Source organism: Aptenodytes patagonicus, chromosome 3 (genome assembly GCF_965638725.1).
Source record: "Aptenodytes patagonicus chromosome 3, bAptPat1.pri.cur, whole genome shotgun sequence".
NCBI classification, from domain to species: Eukaryota; Metazoa; Chordata; class Aves; order Sphenisciformes; family Spheniscidae; genus Aptenodytes; species Aptenodytes patagonicus.
The window spans coordinates 24668038-24692653 of record NC_134951.1 but is presented as its reverse complement, the minus strand read 5'-3'; the positions used below and the strand labels follow the sequence as shown (position 1 = coordinate 24692653).

Below are 24616 nucleotides of genomic sequence, written 5' to 3'. Positions count from 1 at the left end.
AATGCCAGTATTGGGGCAAGCTATACCCAGTGATTTGGTGGACGTATCTTGTCCCTGTTTTAACGTAGACTGAGCTCTGACCGCGACTTTTTTGTAACAGTTGTGTCCCCCTGACAAAATATACAATTAATAAATATCAACATCATGAATGTACAAAGACGAAATTTCCCTCACTACCTATTTTCTCAGAAACTTTCAATGTCTTTGGGGACAAACAGAAAGCCAAAATTTTAATTAATACCTTCTAGGTTAAGCTGAAAATTCTGACCAAGATGCTCAGCAGAGCTTTGCTCCATGTCCCACATCCCTCCCCAGCTCAGCCTCCTGGCCTTGGTGTATGTGCTTCCTGACTGAGCAGCCACAGCACAAAGATGTCCCTGCCCAGAGCAGCACAGTCCACTGAGGGACCTTCCAGAAATAAAAACATTCAAGTCATGAATGTAACATAATACTTTCAAATACTAAATGAAACAAATTTCAGTAATAATTTGTAAAACACCTTCCCTGAACACCACTAAGAACAAGAAATGAAAATGAAAAGAAAGCTTAAGTGTTTTCTTGAATCATTAACTTCAGTATCAAACACCTATACCCTCTGAGAGCCATGACAAGTAGATGCCGAGTTCCTAATAAGCCGATCCACTCAAACACAAAATCAGTTAGTAGCAACCAAGCTTTAAGCACAATCTTCACTATAACCAAAAACTGCAAAGCAAATCTGAGCGAGAACTCATTGAAATAAGCTTCCTGAGCCCTAGCTCCACCATTCCCACTAAAGGTAAAATCTTGGCTCCAGCAACTACTATAAAATCTATTCTGCCCCCTCCAAACATGGTCACACCATCAGGAGCTGGACCACTCCAAAGCTGAAATAAAACATTTCTGTAGAGTCACAATCAGGATGGTAAATAGCCACTCTGAATCTCCTCTTCCATTTATCAGGTACTTTTATGTAGAATGGGGACTTTCAAGAATAGAGCAGCTCTCTGTATAACCATGACAATGATGCATTATCATATACCATTTAACTATTTAAAACACCCTTTTCCTACCTACCTTGCCCTGTTTAGGTCACTATAGCTACAACACCCAACACTGTAATTCTCTAATATGCAGAATACTCAAGCATTTGGGACAGTATCTATAGAATACAGCAGAATTCAGCTTCTGAGAAGAGTGGTGTAGGAGACCTGCTGAGATAAAGTTTTTCAAGAGGTAGTTTAATTCTGAACTTTGTAAGACCTACCAATTATTGACACAGTGTTAATTCCACTTACGTATATTTTAGGTACTTAATGAATGTATCTATTCAGTATACATGCACATAATTCCATATTACATTGCTTTCAACGTGGTCTGTATTACAAAGACCTCAAACCTGGTTCAGAGTCTGAATTTTCTCTTGGCACATCATCATAAATTACTTCATCTGGGTCTAAATGCAAAACAGAAAAAAAAACAAATGAGAAACCCCGTAAAATTTGAATGGGACCAACAAACAGTGTTTAAGAGGCATTTGGACAATACCGTTAATAACATGCTTTAGCTTTTGGTCAGCCCTGAATTGGTCAGGCAGTTGGATTAGACGATTGTTGTAGGTCCCTTCCAACTGAAATATTCTATTCTAAAGAATTTTGGTTATATTAGCACATATGAATAAAATGGAGATGCGACTCATTCTCCACTAGCATTTTGCTAGTGCATCTAATCATCATTCAAATAATGCAATAATGCACAAAAACAGTATAAGGTATTTGTGAAATTTCACAGAGTTTTATCCGCATTGTTTATGATGACCTTTGGTAGCCTGAGAACAGAAATCCACTTCAACAGCCAACATTTCTCCCTCCTTTTTACAGCACTATGGTATGTTCTGTACTTGTCGAGGGCTGCTCATTGCCTTACTAAATGTCTGTAAAGAAGCTGCAATAGACATTTTTTAAAAAGAACCAAAACTAAATAATGTAATGATCATTGTAGTACATTAAGAGGCAGGACAAGGATGCAAATTCTTCAGTCACTTCAAGTGACATGTAAGACGAACCTCCAGCCCAGTGGGAGCAGCTGAGAACCGGCAGGATAACCTGTCCTCAAACAACACAGTCTCTGTTCTGGTTTAAAATGCAGCTGCCAGTCAAGAGCACACACTAAGAAAAAGTGGCAATTCCTTCCCTTCCACCTTCTCCAAGAACTTATTTGCTAATTACTGCATGAGAAGAACAATTTCATATACAGCCACAGAGCAGACCCTGAACTTGAGCAAATTGCCACTGTACACGTATTGATGGAGCCAAATGATTTCCTTAAGACAGTGACGAATGATTCCATAGGCTCCAAAAAGCACTCCAGGGAAAACTGAACGTTAACTGTATTCTAAAATACACAATTTTATTACACTGCTGAATGTTTTAACTGGTAAAACTCCATTCTGGAACATATCGGAAAAAACACAGTAAAAGTGAACATGGACATTCCTGTAAAATATATATGTGCATATAGATACACACATACTGTTGATCACAACTTAAAACTGACCTTCTTCTATAGTTGTACTTCGGTGCTCACTGATACTTACTTTCCATCCATGCTGTATTTGCAGGGTCTGCAACCCACTTGGCCAGAGCATCATCCTCTCTCTTGGCCTGGTTATCTTCACTTGAAAAAAAGGCCATAAAATAAAAGCATTAAAAGCTACACCACAATGTTTTTAAACAACTGTGAAGACAAGACAATAAATATCTTGCTGCCTTCCAGTTCCCACTCCGAGGCTGCTGATTACTCAAAACTGCTGCTTCAGTATGTAATCAGGATATTAATAATCTATTTAACAGTCTGACAATTTTAGTCAAGAAATTGAAAACACTTCCCTTCAATTTCAAGAAATATTTTGCTTTTGAATTCTTCTACCAGAATACAGAAAACTCTCTCTTAGAAAGTAGCGAAGTGAGAGTGAGAGCTGCTCTTTCACTGTAAGTAAGACTAAAGACGTTCTGGGCTACATCAGGAGTCATCAGGCTTGGCGAGGCTGTTTTCCTCCTCTGGTTGGTGCTGGTGAGGCTGAACCTGCAGCAGCAGGTTTTGGCTTCCCAACACCCCCTCTTCTAAAGAGTTGTGGAGAAATTGAAGCCACCTCTAGAGAAGCCACCTCTAGAGAGACGTGGAGAAATTGAAGTCAGGGACTAAAGCACATGGCCTATAAGGAAAGAAGTGAAAGACATGGAGCTTATTTAGTCTGGTGAAAAGGATGCTACAGGGTGATCCAACAGCAGCTACAACTATCTGAAAGAGAGCTACAGAGGTGATGGAATTGGGTTGGGTTTTTTTTGGTTTGGGTTTGTTTTGAGGTTTTTGAGGCTGGTTTCTTTTCAGTGTCAGATGATACACAAGAGGGAATGGTCAACAAACTGCATATTGGAATATTTGGTTTGGACATTAGGGAAAAAAAAATTCAAAGGGTAGTACAGCAGGGAAGACAGCCCAGGAAAGCTGCAGCATCTCCTTTCAAGGCTCAGCTACCAAAGCCATGGCTGATCTAATGGCGTGTTGGCAGTGGTCCTGCTGAAAGCAGCAGGCTAGACTACAAGATCTCCCGCAGCCTGTTGCAGCTGACGTTGCTACGATTCTATAAAAATTAAACCTAGAAACCTAGTTCCTTCAAAAATGTCATGCACAGTTATACATACGAGACCTCAACCAGTGCTGATTTTGGCACACAACCAGAGTTATGGAGTTAAGAAAATTAAAATAAACAAACATGGAAGCATCACACAACAAAAATAAAATATTTGATTTATCAAATGTAAAGTTTCTTAGGAATTAAGGTTTTACAGATCATCAAAACATGCTGAACTGGCAATCACCTATTTTGAGGCTCCTCTGAGTTTACCGAATTACAATGACATTCTTCAGTTGCTGACTGTGTACCTGCTAAGTAGAAAAAAAAAATATAATCAGCAAAACGCTTGGAATAAAATGTCAGTGTGGTTCAAATGGTACGTTTTAGCACAAGAAACTGATTTTACTAGTTCACTGCTAATGAATAAACTACTTCTATACAACATTTTTATCCTTAAACACGTCTAAAAAAATTTAGAAGTTTCTTCACACTATCTATTTTTGCAAATGAAAGCATTCAGAGACACAGCAATTTGGTATAAGAGCTGTTAAGAGGAAATTACAATGTCTGATGCATTTAATTCTAATCTCAAACATAAATTCCTCTACAGGTAATAACAACCACACAAACACATTCGCTTTTACTTGCCAATATTCCTAATGGTGGCAGACAGCAAAGGCTGCAAAAAAAAAAGTATCACAGTACATGGAATTACAGTAGAATTGCTGCCTAGCTAAAGAATAGTATATTCAAAATACAGGAAAGAAATAAAAGGCAGGATATGGGGAGCTTTCTGTTCCTCCTGCTCTCTTGACATTAAGCTGTCAGCTTTGCCAATTCTAGTTACAAAATGGGGAATTGTTCCTGTTTCTGTAATAATCCATCATTATTTCCCTTTCAAGTTTCCTCTTCTGTCTTAAAATTGTACTAAAGGACAAACAGAATTCGTCAAATTGTCAAGGAAAACATTTCACAGCGACTCTAAATCCACAAGGTTTGGAAAACAAACAAACAAACAGAAGTGCATATAGAAAAGGTAAAAGGGACAGGAACTCTGCCAGAACATAGATAAAACATGATAAGGTATGAGAAGAAACCATTTGGCTTGAACACTGAACTGTGGCTCTGGAAATTATTTCATGACATTAAAAGGGAATTAGCATTAATCACTCTTGATGGCAAGATAAGACAGGAGTCCTCCCTTGTACTGTATGTTGCAATACGGTGCCAGGAAAACAAAGGTCAAGCATCACCAACTTAAATAAGGGTTGAAAAAGAACTGACTGTGTACATTTGTTTTTTCTTATGCATCTTTAGTTAGGTATCTCAATCCTATTACGGCAAGCAGAGTCCCGTAGGAACTTTTTTTTTTTTTAAATAAAAAATAAACTGACATTTTTCTTCCAAGTCTGACAAGAAATTTTAGTTCATACTGCAGGACAGAGTTCTTTTTCTACTTTGACGCAAAATCTCCCACAGACGTCCAGGCTGAGTGCTACACAAGCATTTACAAAACGGCACAGGTACCTGAAGTTAAACAAGGATTCCGCTTCAAATAAAGTAAGGTGCGTAAATACAGTACCTTCTTCATCTACAGAAACACTGCGTATTATGACAGGACTGGAGTACGCTGGCAGTATCAAAGGTAAATTAGATGGCACAGCATAGCCACAGGGGACAGGAACAGAATATCCACCGGACAAGTTTGGACTTGCACATTCGTCTTGAGGACTTGGTTCTGGTGATGAGGATGGATCCTTGTCTTGGATTGGTGAAATATTTATGACTGAGTAGGGATTTACTTTGGCTGGAGTGCCTTCTGCAGCAGGTTCTGATGTTCGTAGCTTCTCGCTGTTTTCTAAATTATCAGCCCCTTTAGTTGAAAAATTAAACAAACAAAAAAAAGTTTTATTTTTCACACCTGTTCAAGCTGCTTAATATTGCTCTTTGCAAATATCCTAAACACTGATATGATCCTTACTATACAAGTTGCTTACAATCTATGACTCATAAAATTCCCACACAGTAGTGCTATCCTCCCCATTTTACAGATGAGGAATGCAGCAGCAGCAAAACAAGCTGGGTTAATGACGATGTTATGGAAAAACAATAACTGGATTCTAAATCCTGAATAGGAGGATTTCTGACAAGTAGCCAGGGTCCTCTTTTGCTGTCATAAGTACATGGCTGGAAACAGCCTTAAACCCTGAAGGCTAAAATCTGGATTCTAGATTAATTTGGATCTTACAAACACAAGAAACATTTTAGAAATAGCCATGAGGAAAGAAAAAGTTCACTGGAGGGACACTACTGAAAGAACAGTCCTGAAAACGTTCTGTTAAGAAAAGGGGGAAGAAAATAACTTTCCAAGTTTTCCTCTTTGAAAATAGATTATTTTCTGTTACACAAAGTTCCTGGTACTTCTAGACAAAGCTGAGGTACAGCAGAATCAAAGGCCCCTCTGAAGCGAGCTGCCAAACTGCATCACAAGCAATCAAACGTTTTTGAGCTCTAAGTACAACTTCACAAAAGGGTTAGTGAGCAACAGATTTTCAGGGAAAGATGGTGTTTAAGTTCCAGGTTGTCAAACTGCATAGTCACCTGAAGAGTTATTCGTCTTTAATTGCCATGAGCACAATGACTCCACTTACAAAAGGAAATTGGATCAAAGTCAGCAAAATCAGCTGTTGTCTGTTTCAGCTGAATACAGTGATTTCCAGACTACACCTCAGCACTGGGAACATCTGCATGTGTTGTAACAAATGTTTTAATGTTTAATAAAATAAAACTTCTGTTTATCAACAAAATCCATACATTCAGACTCCATTTATTTTTATGCACGTCATCTCAAGATCAGCAACCAGCAAGCTTAGCTGTGAAAGCAGCTTATCTCAAGCCATCCACATGCCATTAGAGCTGCAAGGGCATAAAGTTTTCCTGTAGCATGGCACTGTGACTGAGACCAATCCATTGGTTTGGATGTCACACTTGGATGGGAAACCTCACAGGAATTACATGTGATGGTCACCTGCCTTGTCAAATCTACCACGAGTGTAACTAGCAGGAATATTGAAAGCATTTGTGTGGCATTCCCATGGAACCTCTTTTTACAAGTATTTTTACTGCATTGTCAAGAAAAGGCATCCTATAATCAGTTGACTATTTAGCCTCGTGGAGGCACAGCCCAACGGGCTGACTTACCTATGGTGTTAGCCTCTTGGTGCTCTATGCTACATCCAGGATCAGGAGGAGGTGGCACAAGGGCTTGCCTATCTGCTTCTGGTATCTCATCTCCACTGTCAAAGTCAAACTGTTCTCCCTCGTCCTCCTCTTCATCGTTCGTACCCGTGGCTTTTGGTTCATGCTCTAGAACTGTGCACAAAGACACGCTTTTGGTTGTTTGCTCTTAATAATGATTTCATGGGACCAGTAAATGTTCCACATTACAAATGAAGCTTATACAATGAACCCTTAGATTTTTAGGTTACTGGAACAGAACAAAAGCTCCTTGACATGTTGATAATCTCATGCAGTTTTCAATAAATCCTTTAGTGTAAACAACGAAATTACTTGGAAAGCAATTAAGAACTGATACTGCAAATACCCTTGCTTTTGTCATAATGAACCAAAACATTTTTAGGAAAACACTTAAGCAGCCGATTCTTTAAGCAAGAAAAGTAATCACAGATTAATTTATTTGTACAGGGACTTCGGGACTTTATAACTTTTAGTCATTTTTCCTTTCTAAAACTTCTAAGTCTATTCTTTCTTAAGAGTGTCAAAATGCCAGTGACGGTAACTTTCTTCACACACGTCATGAGAGACCAGCAAATTGGTTTTCCTACTCCAATCTGAGATAGTTTTAAACCAATGACCTTATGCAACATGCTATTAGCCCTATTACCACGCACAAGGTGCACTTTGGTGGAGGTGGGGCGGTTGACTTTTCAGTCCTTACCTTTGAAGAAGTAATGACTGAAATAATTACACCCTAATACAGCTAGGAAGTGGGAGTGTGGGGGGTATTTTTGTCTTTGCTTGTGAAGACCCTGCAGCACAGATTTGGCACTGTACATGGGGCTGGGGAGGGGGGGGCAGGGAGAAGTGCCAGGCAACTTCCCTCCATGCTATTTTTCTTACCCGCAGGAGTCTCGAGAACCCACAAAGATTTAAACCCCTCACTGCCCTATCTACCGCTGGTTTTGCTGTGCATTCACATCGCAAGAAGCCTGCCCACAGCACCCAAAGCTTCTGTCAGAGACACTGCACAGAGGAGGGATAGCCAGAGCAGCTGCAGGGAGGGATGCCCAAACCCACCAGCCTCCACCCTGCTTCCAGAAACCTTCACTGCAGTTCCCCGAAACAAAAGGGCTTCATCCCTCCCTCGACCTGCCTTAGCTGCTCTCCCACCTTCTGGAGGAGAAACTCTTATCAGAGGTCCCCTTGAGGCAGAAATGTCATCTGTGGAAATTTTTCAGCCCAGCTGACCTTCCTCCCAAGCTCTTCCTCAAACCCATGATTGATACCTAACTTTCACACAGGTGTTCAACAACATACTAAAAATGTTATAAAAAACCCACTTAACTATAGCATAAAAACATATACTAAAATAGATAAATATGTAAAGACACAAATATGTCATAAAAATACACATGAAGTTGGTAGGGTTCCCCCCGCCCCCTTTTCAGGTAACACAATATGAAAAACAAAGTCTTGCAAGGACGATTGGATCTCCTGAGTCACGATGATGCTATCAGCTTTTCTACCATCCAGGACACATTTTGTATCTTTATGATAAAACCCATACAAACCACAGCTCTAGACTGCTTAGATTGTCATGGTAATCAGCATTCCTGCCAAGACTTCTGTTTCTTCAGGCAGGCTGAGCCAGCATATTTTATCACAGCCACAAATAACAAGATCTTTCATGCAGCCTCTCTGTAGGAGAAAAAGTGAACTAATTGCAAAAATAGTAAGGAACAAAAGAGGGGTTATCCTGCATTTATTGCCATGGTTTATGGCTGAGGCAGCAGGACATTTAATTTAATTTTGATGCTTCTTTAAAATCCTTCGGTAAGAAGTCAGCCTTTGGATTAAGGCTTTTCATTTTTGCTTTTGTCCATTAGCAATATTTTTTTTTCCTGAAAGATGCAAAAATCCTGCAGAGCTCTTCCACATGATTCACGACAATCACAGCATTCTTCCCGATTCAGCATCTGCCTGACTAGATTTTGTACTACTTGCTGCCTGACAGTAAGGGGGAAAAGAAGGAAAAGACAGGTGGTGGTGGTGTTTTATTTCTGTTTTTTCAGTTTCTTTATGTTTTCAGTATATCTGTGTACTTCAAATTTGGAAAACGCAAACCTGTGAAATACTAAGTAGAGTGGGTTTTGTGATTACCAGTGTGTGAAGTGTTGGTTAGTGACGCAGGCTAGGCAGATAAATAAGTAGATGGCAGTCACAAGCAGGTAACAGCCACAAAACCACAACTTTTTGTGTACATGCACTGCTATCCACAACTCCTCTCACTGTACTACAGAAATGAACCACAGCAGCAACCACTTCAAATAACATAAAGTAGCTCTGTCTGCACTTCATATGGAGGGAGGAGGAGGAAGATGAGGTTACTGTAATGAGTTGATCATTTCTGCAGGATTAGGCCACTCAGGAAACTGGGGCATTGCTGGAGTAAGGCTCAGCTGAGAGCCATGAACCCACCTGCTCACTGGAGGTCAATTCTAGACATTGGCAAAAGAAAAAGCGTGTATGCTTATGAAACGTCTGAGCTGCGCAGGGAAACATCGCGGGAGCAGCAGGCACCTCTGAGGTTTTGTGGCTGCTAGGTTAGGGAACTTCTGGATCCAGATGCTCCCTTAGGGCATATAAAGTAACTCAGGTATCAGATGCCTGATGACTCTCTACTCCAGCACTTTTACACTGATGCAATTCCCCAGGCACTGAAGTCCAGCACAGCGCCATTTGTCAGAGACAGACAAGACCTGCCACTGGCAAAAAAAGGTAATTTGAGACACTAAAAGCAAAAGGAATGACTCAGGACCCCGGAGCAAAACGTGGTCAACCAATGCACAATTCCCCTTCAACATGCCTCCCCATTCCCCCTAACAAAGCAACCATCCCATATTTTATGATTTTGGGAAGAAATCCTAACATAGGAATTGATTTTCTCAACTAGGGTAAAAAAATTGAAGGTGCCACCTAATTTTTTTTCCTGTTATGGCTGTTAATGCTGCCCTGTTTCATTTATTCAAAAACATTTACTTTGCATCAGAAATAAACAAGGCGTAGAACCCTGTAATTGGGCACTACAGACTGGAAAGATCCCCTAAATCACATCACTGATGGGACAGTGGGTTAAGATTACAAAACAGAAAAAAAAGAGAGAAATTCCCTTCTCAGATTACATGTCCTTTAGAAAGGGCACACTGGAGACAAATATCCTCACTTCAGAAAGTTTTAAAACTGTATTTCAGCTTTGCATCACTTCTGCATTTGCTTAATTCTGCAGGTATAAACTTTAACTGTTTAAATTTCCCTTCAGTCTCATACTTAATAAAAATATTCTCCTTTAAGCTTTTAATCTCAACAGCATACTATTTCATTTGATGGAAAAAGTATTTTAATAACAAAAATAAAGAGAGGGTGAGGGGCTTTTTGCTTCAACTGAAGAGCTGCTCAGCACTGCAGATAAACACAGATTATGTCATAGAAAAAAGACATCTTGAATAACTAGTTTTAAAAATACGTACTTTTTCTACAGTTGTTTGTGTAACGTCAAAACAACACACACACACACAAAAGCACTTGGGAAGCGCTACAATAAATCAGGGAGACACACAGCACAGTTACACTTAGGCTGAATGGCTACAAAAAGCCACCATGCCATATTACAAAATCTCTTGCTCATGAAGAAAGCCCCAGTTCCTCCAACCCTTTAACTGTAAATCAAAAGGATCAAACCGAAAAGTGCATTTCCAGGCAACTGTACTTGCAGAGAAAAACTGGGGGGGCGAGGGGGGATTTCCAAAGGCCCCCTCCCCAATCACATAGAGGACAACTACTTCTTTTTTTTTTTTTTTTTTAACATAATTTTAAAATGCACTTTTTTTTTGCCAAAGTAGTAATCACAGACTGCTTAGCATTACAGAGTCTGCCTGGAATTACTTCAAATAATTAAATTAGTTACTAAAAATCCAATTTGCCTTTTCACCACTACTCACACCCTTAACTTTACGCGTGCCAACCAGAGCAATGAGAATACAATAACTGATTAAACTTTTTCATCTTATGCCAATGCCATTCTTCAGGGATATTCTTGCGTTTCTAAAAATTTCTATTTGGAGTTTTAAAGCATGAAAAAAAATAAATCTGATATAATGGAAGAATTGCCTTCAAGTCAAATTAAGTGTGAAAGTGTGAATTTAGGATTAGAAAAAGGAATATATACTCTCATAATTGTTAGCACAACACACGGATTTATGACTTTTTCTGTGGTATGTTATTCGGTGAAATGACTTTTTCTTAAGCTTACTTCAAAAACAAGCTAACTTAGACTGTGTTTCCAGAGACCTGCTGGGGCATAAGCAAATGTAAACAATTTTTGGTTGCTCTGCCAATTGCAAAGCATTCTTGGCACCATCTGCTTTCCCATTCAATTTCCTTAAACTATTTATAGTTCAATGTAATACAACTAAAGAGTTACAAGTTTAAGAGTGACATAAATTTTAAAGCCGAGATTAAGCTAGTGAAGCTTCATTAATAGTTTTCTTCAACAGTTTATTTTAGAGACACAGAACTAAAACAAAATAGCTCTGCACTTACTATCAAGTGCACTTTGAATACAGTGCAAACACACAGGAAAAAAAAGCACCCCTAAACTCTGTCCTCCCTTGCAGTCACGTAAATCAGAGATGATCCTGAAGAAGTCAACTGAGTTTCTTCCATGGAAAACCATGATAAAGGAAGAAGGAAACAGAACCCCAAGCAGGAAGAGTTCAGCAGTCTGGAGCACGGTAACAACAAACCTGGAATCCCTAGACGTAAACAGGTACACTGCCATCAAGAAATACCAATATTTTATGTTACGTTTTAAGGTTTGAGAAATATCTTTAGAAACCAAAGTAAGGCTTCTGTATAATTAGGAATGTCATCCTTGCAATCAGTTGTAGCCTTTTTTTTTTTTTTTATTAAAGTTAGCAGGGAACTATGGAACAAAACGAGGAAATGCATCTATTATATTTAAAAGACTCTGTGACAAAGAATTTTCTAAAGACTGCAGGACATGGTAAATATGCATGTTCTCAGAAAGGAAAACTGTTTTTCCTTTCTCCTTCTAACAGTCACTTTTCTTCCAACAGATTAATTTTTTAAAATTTTTTGGGGGAGGGAGGAGCCTCTAGAGTGTAATCTATCTTGTATATTCACTGAATGCCAAATTTTCCTTTTTTTTTAAATGACAAACACTTTTAGTCACTTTGAACATATTACACTGACTGTTTGAACCTTACACTGACTGATGAAGAAAATAAGTGTAAAATGCTTCAGATGTAAAGTATCTAATTATTATTTAGCGAAAAAAATATTAATAAAATTGAACCTAAAGCAGACTGGCAGGAGCTGCTTGTTCTTATTCCAATGTGCAGTTTTAAAACATTTATCTTTGTTACTCATGTATTTTGGATTGCAACAAGACACTTGGGACTACATAGACCCATCTTCCTTCAAACTGAATTCCGCAAATGCTTCAACTTTCTACAAATTCTTGAGTATCTTGAAATACGCAAAACTTTTCAGTAAAAAAAAAAAGTTTACTATCTCAGAATATTTGTAGGTATTATAAAATTTGATAACTTAAAGGTTACAAATCAAAGCAAACAGCCAGGCATAACAATCTGAGTGCTTATTATTTAACCTTGATACACTCCAGAGATTTCTCAGATGAGATACGCTTGCCTTTTCAGACCCTTATTTCTAAAGGTTTAAAATCTGCCCAGCTCCTCACGTCAGTGTACAAGGCACTAGACAGAAGTAAGAAATGGAAGTGTGCAGATACCAGGAAATAACTGAATTTTTGAAGTTACATTACTTTTGTAAAACTAACCATTTGGGCCCAAACATACCATGCTGACTGTGCTCCATGATGAAATGGCTCTCAAGCTGTTCACTTTTTATTTCAGGTGAAATTTCATAGCAGAGGCTTGGCGTTTGTCAGGAAGGTGAACCTTGTGCTAGGAAACACTTGTGCCTGCAAAAGTTCCCCGATTTGGCCAACTTGTAAACCTTTGGAAAATGACAGTTGATTCATATTCAGCAGGAACTTGCAAAAAGGTTTTAAGAGACTCGGTCACCACTGGATAGCCTCTAGTTTCTCCCAGCTTTTTAGCACCGATTAGACTGCATTCCTACAGCTAGAAAGCAATACGGTATGTTCTACCTGCTCGTCTCCCACTTGTGACCACGACTTCTTCAGTATCAGGAGAGAAAACTGAAGTTAAATATTCTTTTGCGCTGGTACCCGGCTTACGCATCTCTCTTCTGCCTTCCCCAGATGACACCTCTACTGGCACCTGCGCATGGAGAGGGGCGAGATGTGCAGAGTGACTGGGCAGGGCAGGAGGGACCCCATAAGAGGAAGGCTGGCATTAAGAGCAAGTCCTCTTGCAAACACTGCCCTTCACTGACACTTCCAACTCACAGCGTGACATTTGCCAGCACACCACTGGCATCCATAAATCAGCTCCTCATACGGTCACGCAGGTGGAAAGAGTCTATTTTGCTGGGGGAAAGAAAAGTCTAAAGCAAAACCATGTATGCAAAAACACATGGGTGAGCGCTTCTTCCCATGGGAAGCAGATCGCAGCCAAGGACTTTCATTCCCCTTTCACTTGCAGTTGCACTAAGCTGGCGCTGCAGGAAACCCAGGTCCCTGCAGTACAGGCATGATGCTAATTACATGCAGCTTGTGCACGTATCCAAAGCATGACCACGATGTCACCGTTACAAGTCTCTGTGGAAAACAGTTAAAAAAAAAAACCAACAAAACTAAACAGTACACATTAATGCAAAAAGCGTTTCTAGTGATGGAAACAAAAGCAAAACCACATGAATTAACAGGCTCTCCCTGCAAATAAACAACAAAGAAATAAGTAAGAATGCCTCTTTAGTATTTCATAAATACACACATTACACACTGATTATGTTGTCAAGCATGCACAACAGATATTATTCTTCTGGATAAAAAACAAACTTAAAATTAAAGTCAAAAGAACGATGAATCTGCCTGCTCAAGTTTCAGAGAGATACTGCTAACAACAGCAGGCTTGAATACTGAAGAATTTTATTTCTTGAAATAAAGCCCAGATCTGTGGATGTTAGGAAAGATTTACAAATACCAAACCCACTGAATCTTACAAACTACTCACAATGCTAAAAATTAAGTTTAAAGTTAGCTACAATTTAAAAGAATCGAGTTGCAAAAAAACAGAAGTCTAAAATAAAAACATTAGACATGAACCAGGCTGTCCAGAGAGTAGTAGCAGCAACACCAGGAAGACCTGTACTCCTTTGTAACTCCACAAGATGCTTTTCACAGTGCTGGCTACGGTATAATCAGAAAGGCTGCTATGTAAAATCAGCATTTTGTGACCATTTACTTTAACTGCCTTCATACTCAGCACGCTGGCGACACTGATATTGCCTGCCACGGCCAGAAACATAGACCAAGCCTGGTCCCTGGACGAGCAGGTCTTTTCCACGTCAGCACCATATTAGTAGATTCTGCCATTAAAATTTCACCAAGAAATGTTGCTGATGTGCAGCAAGTGAAGTCCTTAAAAGGAGATGCTGTAAGGAAAGTATGTACAGCCATTATTTGGAAAACTGCATAAATACATGATAATCCCTATCTATGCTGAAAAACATCTATCCATATTAAAGGCTATTAGCTTTCCATCAGTATTAAAGGAATACTAATACACTTCACACTTAATAGTACCAAGGTCAATGGTCTGAATTAGTATAAATGCCACCAGGCACCTAACATGAGGTATATCAGTCAAAACACAAAAGCTACCTTGCTGTCCGACATGTCTGTTGGTAGATAGGTGCTGATGATGGCTGCGTAGCCAAGCTCAGCCTCAGCTACTGTGCATACAAACCGCTGAACTTGCTTACAACATGCTGCCAAATGGACAGTCCACGCAGGGAATGGGAAAACCAGAGAACTTTAATAAAACAGAAATCAAACAGCAGAAGGACGACAAAGTCATTGGGAAAATGAAGTATCCAGCTCTGCAAGTGCAGGGATGGAGCATGTTTACTAACCATAGGATACAAGTGTCATGTGAAGAAAAAAGGAAAAGGAAAATTTTCTAGGAAATGCAGTTTTGACCACGTAGTTGATATATTTGTGAGAAAATAACCATTTGTCCTGGTTTAAACCTCAGTTGGCAACTGAGCACCACGCAGCCGCTTGCTCACTCCCCCCACCCCACCCCTGGTGGGATGTGGGAGAGAATTGGAAGAGTAAAGTGAGAAAAATCATGGGTTGAGATAAAAACAGTTTAATAACTGAAATAAAATAAAATAAAATCCTAATAGTAATAGTAATAATAAGAAGAAGAATATACAAAGCAAGTGATGCACAATGCAATTGCTCACCACCCACCAAACGATGCCCAGCCAATCCCCGAGCAGCAGCCCCCCCGGCCAGATTTCCCCAGTTTATGTACTGAGCATGACGTCACATGGTATGGAATGTCCCTTTGGCCAGTTTGGCTGTGCCCCCTCCCAGCTTCTTGTGCACCTCCAGCCTTCTCAGTCAGTAGAGCATGGGAAGCTGAAAAGTCCTTGGCTAGTGTAAGCATTACCTAGCAACAACTAAAACATGGGTGCGTTATCAACTTTGTTCTCATCCTAAATCCAAACCACAGCACTGTGCCAGCTACTAGGAAGAAAATTAACTCTATCCCAGCTGAAACCAGGACACCATTTTTAAGGAAATTTCCACCAGTGAGAGCAGTCTGGCTTGTTCTTTATTTCTTCACATTTTTTTCTAGCGGATATAATCTATTAATATCTAGTTTTCCAAATAATTACTTTTTACATTGAAGCAATTACTGTTTAATCATTTGAGGAATATGCATTCCTCTAATACAGTCTGTTTAATTCTAACTAGTAACATGAAACTGTTGTATTGTCTGATAATACCTTGGACTGAAAGGACTTTAAGAGTAATTGGGAGTCCAGTGAAGCAGAAAGCGGCAGAAAGAGACCTTGGAGGCCTAAAACAGGGAGCATGAGATCCCACTTCTGTAGAAAGAAAACATACAGTTCGGGTACATAAACTGTGTATCATACTAAAAAGAGCTGAAACCCACCAGAGCAAAAGCTTAAGTATCCTAGGTCTTGGATCACATCTAGCAACATATTTCTACCAGGCTGACGCATTTTGGATATGAAGTAGTAAGGGATTTGACTTCATTTTTGGATCACGTTTCTTTCTCTACCTTGCCAGCAACTGTACATACTTCCTAGATTGAACCTTCAGATGACTTTGGCAAAGGGATGCCTGAATCCTGGGTCACTGGTCCAGGCTGAACAACCCTTTATCTAGCAATGTCAAAACTGAAGCACTTGCTGGCACTCCCAAAAGCAGCACTTTGAACACCTAAACGCATCTGAGTTCCTTATCAGTATCGTAGGTGTTCATACGCTCAGCCTCCTCCCGTGGTAAGGGCCCACGTGGGGCTCAGAAGATGCACGTGGCTTCGGGGATCGATTTGTCTTTTTGTAACAGTCTCCATGTAACACTCCCAGAGCACTGCGTGCACCCTGTTCACACACTTAAAAATAACTTAGATTTAACTATTTGTGTTTTCTCCTCAATGTATTCTGAACAAGGAAACAATCTAGAAATAAACTTTTACAGCAATTTACAGCATCTTTTACTACAGAAAAATTTATAGACTAGAATAGAATGGTTATGTCCTGTAAATCCAGGACAATACTGGAAATATTTTGGATTTCAGCTGGCTTCTCACCTACTCATTTCTGTTGTTACCCCTTCGCCCAGCCTACAGAGCACTATACAGATAGACTGATTTGTAAACAAAGTTTAATATATGCAAAGTTTGACAAATCCATTATCCCAGCAGCTAATGGAGAGGGAGTTTTATAGCATCCCCTTTCTTAGCATTTGTTTTAATAATTGTTTTAATGTGTCTTGCTCTTCTTTGCCCTAACATACTACGGTCCTGTTATAGCTCAAAAAAAGTATACCTGTGGAATTCAAGCAAACTCATGAAAACAGTAATTCTTACATCAAGACTCACTAACTGAACTCTCCGAAATCCTGTTTTACAATACCCTTTTAACACAGCTTCTACCAGAAATTCTATCACCTCAGTGGACACTGGCTTAAGCTGGACAACGATGGTGTTTCCTTGGGACTTTTCAGTCCATCAGCCTCAGAGTCCTTCTCACCACCTCCTTTCGTTAGCCACTGAGGGGAAAGGAAGCCCTGCCTTGGCCCCAACATGGGCCGAAGACAACTGCCATAACCAAACTTCATGATTCAGAGCTTCAGCCCGTCCACACGGAAGTGAGGAAGGAATTTCTTCCAACATGAAGAGTCTTTTTAAGCATTTGGCTGGCAAGCATTCTTCATGTGCAAACATCACCCCACACCATCAGATACGCAAGTGGGAAAGAGCAATCCCAGCCAAAGTTAATTTTACTTCCAACTTCCTTTGCAATACAGGCGACTGCTAAGATCCTCCGGACGCATTACACTGAACCAATTCACTGCTCCCGGGGCAACATTTTGCGTCAGCACCTGGATTTCCCTTTGTCTCTCCCTGTGACATACAGAACTGGGAAATACAGAGACTGGGAAGTTGCCCATCAGTGTGGGCATCCCCATGGCACAGGAGCACACACGTCCTTCTTCCAGCCCCCGGAGAAACCTGTACCAGCATGACAAAAGATTTTTCAGGAACTATCATGCTTTCACCTAACCAAAGTTACTGAGCTCAACAACAGACTATTTAACAATGAGATGTATTCCTGCAACAACCTTTCTTTGACAGACTAAATAATCTTCTGTATTCATTTTAATGAAACTATGACAAGGTCGCATCTCCTGGAAAGATTAGTTCAATGAGGGGAAAAAAAGAATATAGAATCATAGAATCATAGAATCATTGAGGTTGGAAAAGACCTTTAAGATCATCGAGTCCAACCGTCAACCCAACACCACCAGGCCCACTAAACCATGTCCCTAAGCGCCTCATCTACACGTCTTTTAAATACCTCCAGGGATGGGGACTCCACCACTTCCCTGGGCAGCCTCTTCCAATGTTTCACCACTCTTTCAGTAAAGAAATTTTTCCTTACATCCAATCTAAACCTCCCCTGCCGCAACTTGAGGCCATTTCCTCTCGTCCTATCGCTTGTTACTTCGGAGAAAAGACCAACACCCACCTCGCTACAACCTCCTTTCAGGTAGTTGTAGAGAGCGATGAGGTCTCCCCTCAGCCTCCTTTTCTCCAGGCTGAACAGTCCCAGTTCCCTCAGCCGCTCCTCATAAGAGGAGGGTAACCCCTCATATATAGAGGGTTGGAGGGTTTTTCCCTAAAAAATGTTTATCAAGTATGTTTCCCTCAGATTGTTAGGCATAGTTTCAGTTCCTCTCTGCAGCAAAAGCAAGCAGCACCTAATAAATGTTTCATTCAATAATTCAGACACTTTATTTAACTTATCATAATGCAAACAAGCTTTTACCCGTGCTCATGCACAACATAAAAGAATTTTAACAATGTATAAAAAAAGTTAATCTCTGTAAACTCTAGAGTAGAATCATTACAGAGGCTTTAAGCATGGTTAGTAAATATTTACTGGGATCAGTGAAACGGAATTAAAAAAACCCAAAACCAAAAAAATCCCTCAGTTATTCAGCAGCAATTTATCCTGACCAGTTAATGCTAGATACAAGTGCGAAAAAGGCAAAAGCAGCAAAGAAAAAAATAATTCACACCTCTCCTTATATGTTGGCTCACTGTTTGAAATTAAAATTTCAGAACTTAGCTTACAGAAATATTCATTGCAAGAATACCCAAAAATTAGTACAAATTTCTTTACAATTTGGTTGTCTTTTAGGCAAACAGTACTAGTTTCCCCAAGCCAAAGATAAAGTTTTGCTGCCACCCCTTGGAAGCCCTTTATTTCATCATCAACGGCTCTTTTCAATAAACATGTCTGGGCCTTGTCCCTGCACACAGCTAGCAAGTTAAGTCCAGCAGTAAAGTCACCTTACAGAGCAGCTGAGTGAATAGAAAAAAACAACTATAATTTATTATTCAGAAAGAAAACATCAAATACTACCAAAATTAAGTCAACCTCTCCGAAATCTATGACAGTGAATCACATTTGACCATTTAACACATTATAAACATCTAGCAAAGCTTTTACTGGATTACTTCAAAACAAAATAAGATATAATTACATCTATGTAAACTGTGTTTTCTTTGTAGAAGCTAAAACCAAAGTTTTTAATTAATCTATTTTCTTTCTATTTCTTGTTTTTCCCAACGCTCAAATACACTTGGCTAGAAGAAAAACCACGTAATTAGGAGTGGCATGTGACACCGTAGCTGCATTTTTGCAAAGGGAATTTTCTTGTTACTCTTTGTTACACAGCTTGTCTGAATTGTCACACAAAATAATTGATCCTTACCTTAAACAATGCATTTTCCTTTATTTACTGAGAGAAATGTGATCTTTAGAAATAAATAAATTGTTCTGTAACAGATGGGATGTCAGACACCAGCAAGCTACTGCCAGCTTCAAAAACAAGGGACCATTCATAACTACAATTCATATTCTGTTCTCATTCTTCTGAAATCTTGGCTCCCCTTTTACCATCATTTGTAACTGTCTGTATGCTGAAAATAGATATCTAACAAACAATGCCGTTTAGCCCAAGACCAACTCCCTTTATAGCTGCAGTTTAATTTAAGCAGTGCTCTTATTTCAATCCCCCAATCATAGTAACGTCTTTTTATTTTACTTCAGTCCAAAATACAAGCTTATGTCCACCCAGTGTTCTTCACTTCTATAAACTAAATTGTAAAACGTACAAGTGCTTTTCTTGTCAATATTATAAAAGCCCCAATTTAATGGCTTCTTTTCTCAGTCACAAATTAGCTTATGAAAACAGTTAAAACCTAAATAAACTATGAAATCATTCACTAAACAGCACAAAAGGTAACTAAATAATCTGAAAGAAATATATGTAGCACACAGAATAAAAACCAGTTCCCCTAGCAGAGGAACACAGTCATCTCTACAGCGAAACACGGCAGCCGTCCAGCAGCTCCCTACTAGGGTTGATAAAAAATTTTTCTAAGTTTGTTTTGTTAGACTATGTAAAGACATCCCAATGGGAACTGTTATGAGAGTATAGTTGTTCCTACTTCACTCTTACCCTCAGACTCAAGCCAGACTTCCTTCTCAGGGACAGAGGAACTACAACTATTTTAGTGTTCCGGCGCTGGCGGGCAAATGACAAAAAATAACCGCGGAAAGACACAATCACAGCACTCGATCACATACAGGATATCCAGATTTAAGTCCTTGGCCTCCTTGCTCTATGTCTCTCCGTATCAGGAACAAAGACATATCCGACTCACAGCCCTAGAGAGCTAATCATTTGTATAAAAAGGTGTATAAAATGCTTTTACGATTGGTGTCTAGGATATATCCTCAGTCTGTTTTCAGTCTAAAAAAACAAGTTTCATCCCACTGAAGGACATCTTAGATCCTAAACTTCACCAGAACAAGGTTTCTCACCCAGCTTTACCCACGGTACTGGGGACAGTAGTGTAGATGAGTGAACATCCAGCTCTCCACTACACCTGGTCTTTAAGGGAACCTCACGCTTCCCAAATGAAGAGTTACAAGTGATTCTCTCTCAGGTAAAGAGAGTATTTGGCAGTAATAAGACGACTATGCTATCAAATTCTTTCTTGCAGTGTCCTTGTATGAACACCGAAATTTCAGTATTTCACTTTAAAATTTTAATATAAACAATATGTTAATTTCCTATAAATAGGAAACAAAATATATCATCTGTTCACGATTCAAGAACTGTATTGCAATGCAGCCATACTCCAAATCTCATCACTATATATTAACCTACCTTGATAGACTCAACTAATTATAAAACAGAACTTTAAGTTTATTTTAGGTCTTACAACTGTTGTAAAAGGCAACTCAGTGTAGGACAACTGGGATGAATTTTTGGCAAGTATACTCAGTATGAGGAAATACACCCAACGTTTTCTAATAGTTTTCACAGAGAAATCATGAGGTATAGTGCCATGTACCAGAAACAGAGAGAGAGAGAGACAGAGAGAGAGAGACGTATTCAGAGATGAAAATGCAAAGCCAGAAGCCTACACGCTGCCCCCAGCTTCCCCTGGGCAAGAAGCTCTTTGTCAGGTATCCATCCTGCCGAGCAATCAAAGCTGGTTTTCCTTTTGAAACAGGCCCCAATAAACACCTCTGAAGTCCTCACTTAAAGAAAAGGACTTCCACTTTGCAAGATCTTAAGATGTTTTTCAAGTAAAGAAATGAAAAACAGCCAGAGACCACATCTCCTAATAAAGTAGTAATAGCACAAGCACAGGTCATCACACACAAATACCACCCTAGCATTAAACATCCGATCTCCAGTCCTAGCTGGTCAGTGTGAAGGTGACTCCTCTACAGGAGAAGCATGATGTGATTCCTGATTCTCAGAATTACCAGCTTTTTAATTCCTCGCTGCGTAGTCTGCAGTCCACAGCATATCCTTTTCTTGTCTAAATGGGTTCGGTTAAGGACACTCCATTACAGCAACCAATTAAAAACATAATTATAACTTACAGCCATGAGAAAATTTGCCATTTTCACTTAGCTTTTAAAAAAGGATTTTTTTTGTTGATAGAACACGAATCATCCTCAATTTTATTTCACAAAATAGCCATGGAAATCTTTTATGTATGAAATCTTAAATACCAGCACTTTGTGCATAAATTCATATGCACGGACACACTAAAGAAGGGAACGTGAGCTAGTACTATCATCCCAAGTGTCAATTTTGGAAGGAGTTCTTTGGATTATGCTCTTAGCCAAGGAAGCCTTTGCATCTACCCCCCTCGAACTGCTCCCTGGCTGCTAACACAAACATTCATCCAAAATATACAGAGAAAAACACTAGGGAATTTTTAATCATGGCTAGAAGAAGAATCTTTTTTTAAAGCAGTCCGGAGGAGGAAGCATACAGGCATTAATTTTTCTAAAGTTCCTCAGTATTTGAATTTGCTCTGGGGTATGGGAATTAACTAGCACAGACTTGTCACTGCCTAATTAACAATGCATGAATGGAATGTCCAAACAGCTACGAGCAGGTATGTTGCATAAGCATAATAAATGAAATAAAGGTAAAGTATGTTATCTTCCAAAGTTCTACTATTGTGATCTTAACTGAACCTTAACTTAAACAAGGGAGAGATTCAGACAGTTATTGCTAATGAAAAGACATTATTTAACATGAATTTAATCTCATAGCTTTCATATACATTCTCACAACATCCCCATGACAAAGATGAAGGTTTACCATTATTTTCCCCTTTGTACACATTAGGATTGTCACAAATAAATTTGTGGAAGTTACTTGTTGAAACCATGGAAAACCTACTTGACAAGAATAAAATTGAGATTTATAGTGCAAGGTATACACCTGTAAATGGAAAGGAACCCATGCAACTTTCAACACTACAGCTATATTTGTTAGGACAACAAATAGGTAAAAGGAAAGATTCCCATGATGTCACAAGAACTTTTAAAAAAAAAAAAAAGCAAGTGATTTCAACTGTGGCCCCAGTTCAGGATTTTTGAATCATTATGCAAAAGCTAAAAATATTTTTTTTTATGATGTTTCAAAGGGTCCTGCACCCAGCACACAGCAGGAGCCTTATTCTCACTACGAGCCACAGTAACCCACCCATGCGCCCACTATCTGAAGGCACTGGCAAGTGCTGCTTATCTCTTCTGAGCAGACACCATGGGTGGCCAGTGTATATGCATGCCAAAAACCCCCTCAACCATTACAAAAAAAATCCTGTATGTTTCCTTCCTTTAATTGTTATGTGTATTTGCAGTTGTACTTGGCCCTAAAATTCTAACTTATTTTCCCCCTGCAAAATGGCTCATGAGGATTATCTAGAAAGTGAACTAAAGTGTATTTTAGTGTAATTATTAAAATTTATCTTCACTGATATTCCTTTTATTAATATGCTTTTTAAAGAGAGTTAGCAATGGTAAAGTAAAAAAATATACAAGTTCCAATAGTTTCAGACAAAGCTTTTTGAGATGACAGGGAAAGCATCCATTGACGCAAGATCAGGTAGAGCAGAATCTCAATTTATGTTAAGTAAGCCTAATCCCATCCTATTAAGGAGTGACATGTCTGAAAATAAGGACGTGATACACGTAGTTCTACATGTCACAAAGAGCTTTGCAGAGAAAGAACCTGAATTCTGAACTACGCCACCCTGAATTTTTGTCAGAGTATCCTACACACTGACATGCTGCACAAAGTTGGAGCTGTTGCCACAATTATTAGCTGTCTTTGAAAAATGGCAGCCCCTGCTCAGTGGAAATATTGATTCCTTAGGGATGACTCTTCCCCCACAGCACTACATTGCTTTGGAGATGGACTATCCAATAGAGACAGTTTCACAGTAACTGTCATTAAACAAAACAGAGCTAAATTCAGGGTCCTGACCACATGGATTAGGACAAGGACAGGAAAAGCTTTTTTGCCAACAACAACCTCAGTGATATCTCAGAGCATAAATAAAACTGTCAACAATGCTGGCCAGAAATCTAACCCATTAAAAGCTGATTTCACAACTTTCTGCTTCTTTCACATTCCCAATTTCCTAGGCAGTATCTAAGTAACAGACCTCTATCTGTGGCAGTGTCTAAGTTAGAGAGAAAGCAGTTTTGATCTAGGATGGCAATTCCCAAATTCCTAAAGAGTTACGGCTGAACAAAAATAAGACAAATCCTCTTTCATACTTAAATGGCTTCATACAGGTGTAAGTTCTGTGTGAACAGTAATTAAAATGTCCTATAAGCAATAATGTATATTATTAATATACATACATTAATATATACATATATCAATGTATATAAGAGAGCGTAATTCCATAAGTAATAATGTCCTATATGAGGGACAGATCAAAAATTTATGGGAAAGCCTCTATCTATACAAACTATACTAGCAACTTTACCAAAATAACAACAGCTGTACTGGGTTCAACCACAGGTCCATAGCCCACGTCTCCATAAACTTGTGCTTTGGGATGATTAGAACAGGCATATCATTCTTCTCCTAAGAAACCTCCCAGCATCCAACTGTCAAAAGCCAAATCCTTTTAAGATTTAAAATACATATCAAGCACTACACAAAGGTGCCAAACAGGAAAAAAAAAAAGCCATATTCTCTTACAGAGAACATAAATGCAGAAGGCAATGACACGGTGTCTTTGTACATCCTATCTTTATGCCCTCTGAAACCTGAGCTATACAAGCGGCCATACGGCTACCAGCATACAGCAGGCAAGGGGCACCAAGTGCTAACTTCACAGAACCAGCTCCATAGTTCAGCATACATAATACTCTTCCATAAATCTCTGTGCTCTGACCACACAGAGGTTCAGCTGTGCATGCTTCCCCTCTGCTTCCCATGGGAATGCATGTTGGCTAGAGAACTGCAGCATCAGAAGGTCCCAGAGCTACAGCCCTCAGCAGACATTGCCCAGATTAAGTATGCTTGGTGGAAGCAGCACATGCCCCAACAGAAAACAACTTACTCCTCTCTGTCCTCTCAATTCAGACTCCAAATCTGTCCAGGCATTTGAGACACTGGTCCAA

General features: G+C 39.3%; 1 protein-coding gene across 7 annotated transcripts in view; it reads right to left on the bottom strand.

Annotated features, from left to right (window-relative positions):
- Positions 1 to 24616, bottom strand: part of ARHGEF10 (Rho guanine nucleotide exchange factor 10) — a 127037-nt gene that overhangs the window by 87195 nt on the left and 15226 nt on the right. For 4 of the 7 annotated variants that reach the window (XM_076332892.1, XM_076332894.1, XM_076332895.1 and 1 more), the window contains exons 3-7: positions 6818 to 6988; positions 5199 to 5489; positions 3861 to 3927; positions 2576 to 2655; positions 1379 to 1435 (exon numbers count right to left, since the gene is read on the bottom strand). In XM_076332892.1, coding sequence (XP_076189007.1) covers positions 1379 to 1435; positions 2576 to 2655; positions 3861 to 3927; positions 5199 to 5489; positions 6818 to 6988 — 666 coding nt within the window. Of the gene's footprint in view, positions 1 to 1378; positions 1436 to 2575; positions 2656 to 3860; positions 3928 to 5143; positions 5160 to 5198; positions 5490 to 6817; positions 6989 to 24616 lie in introns of those variants that run through there. The other 3 variants (XM_076332893.1, XM_076332896.1, XM_076332898.1) reach the window with 2 other exon arrangements.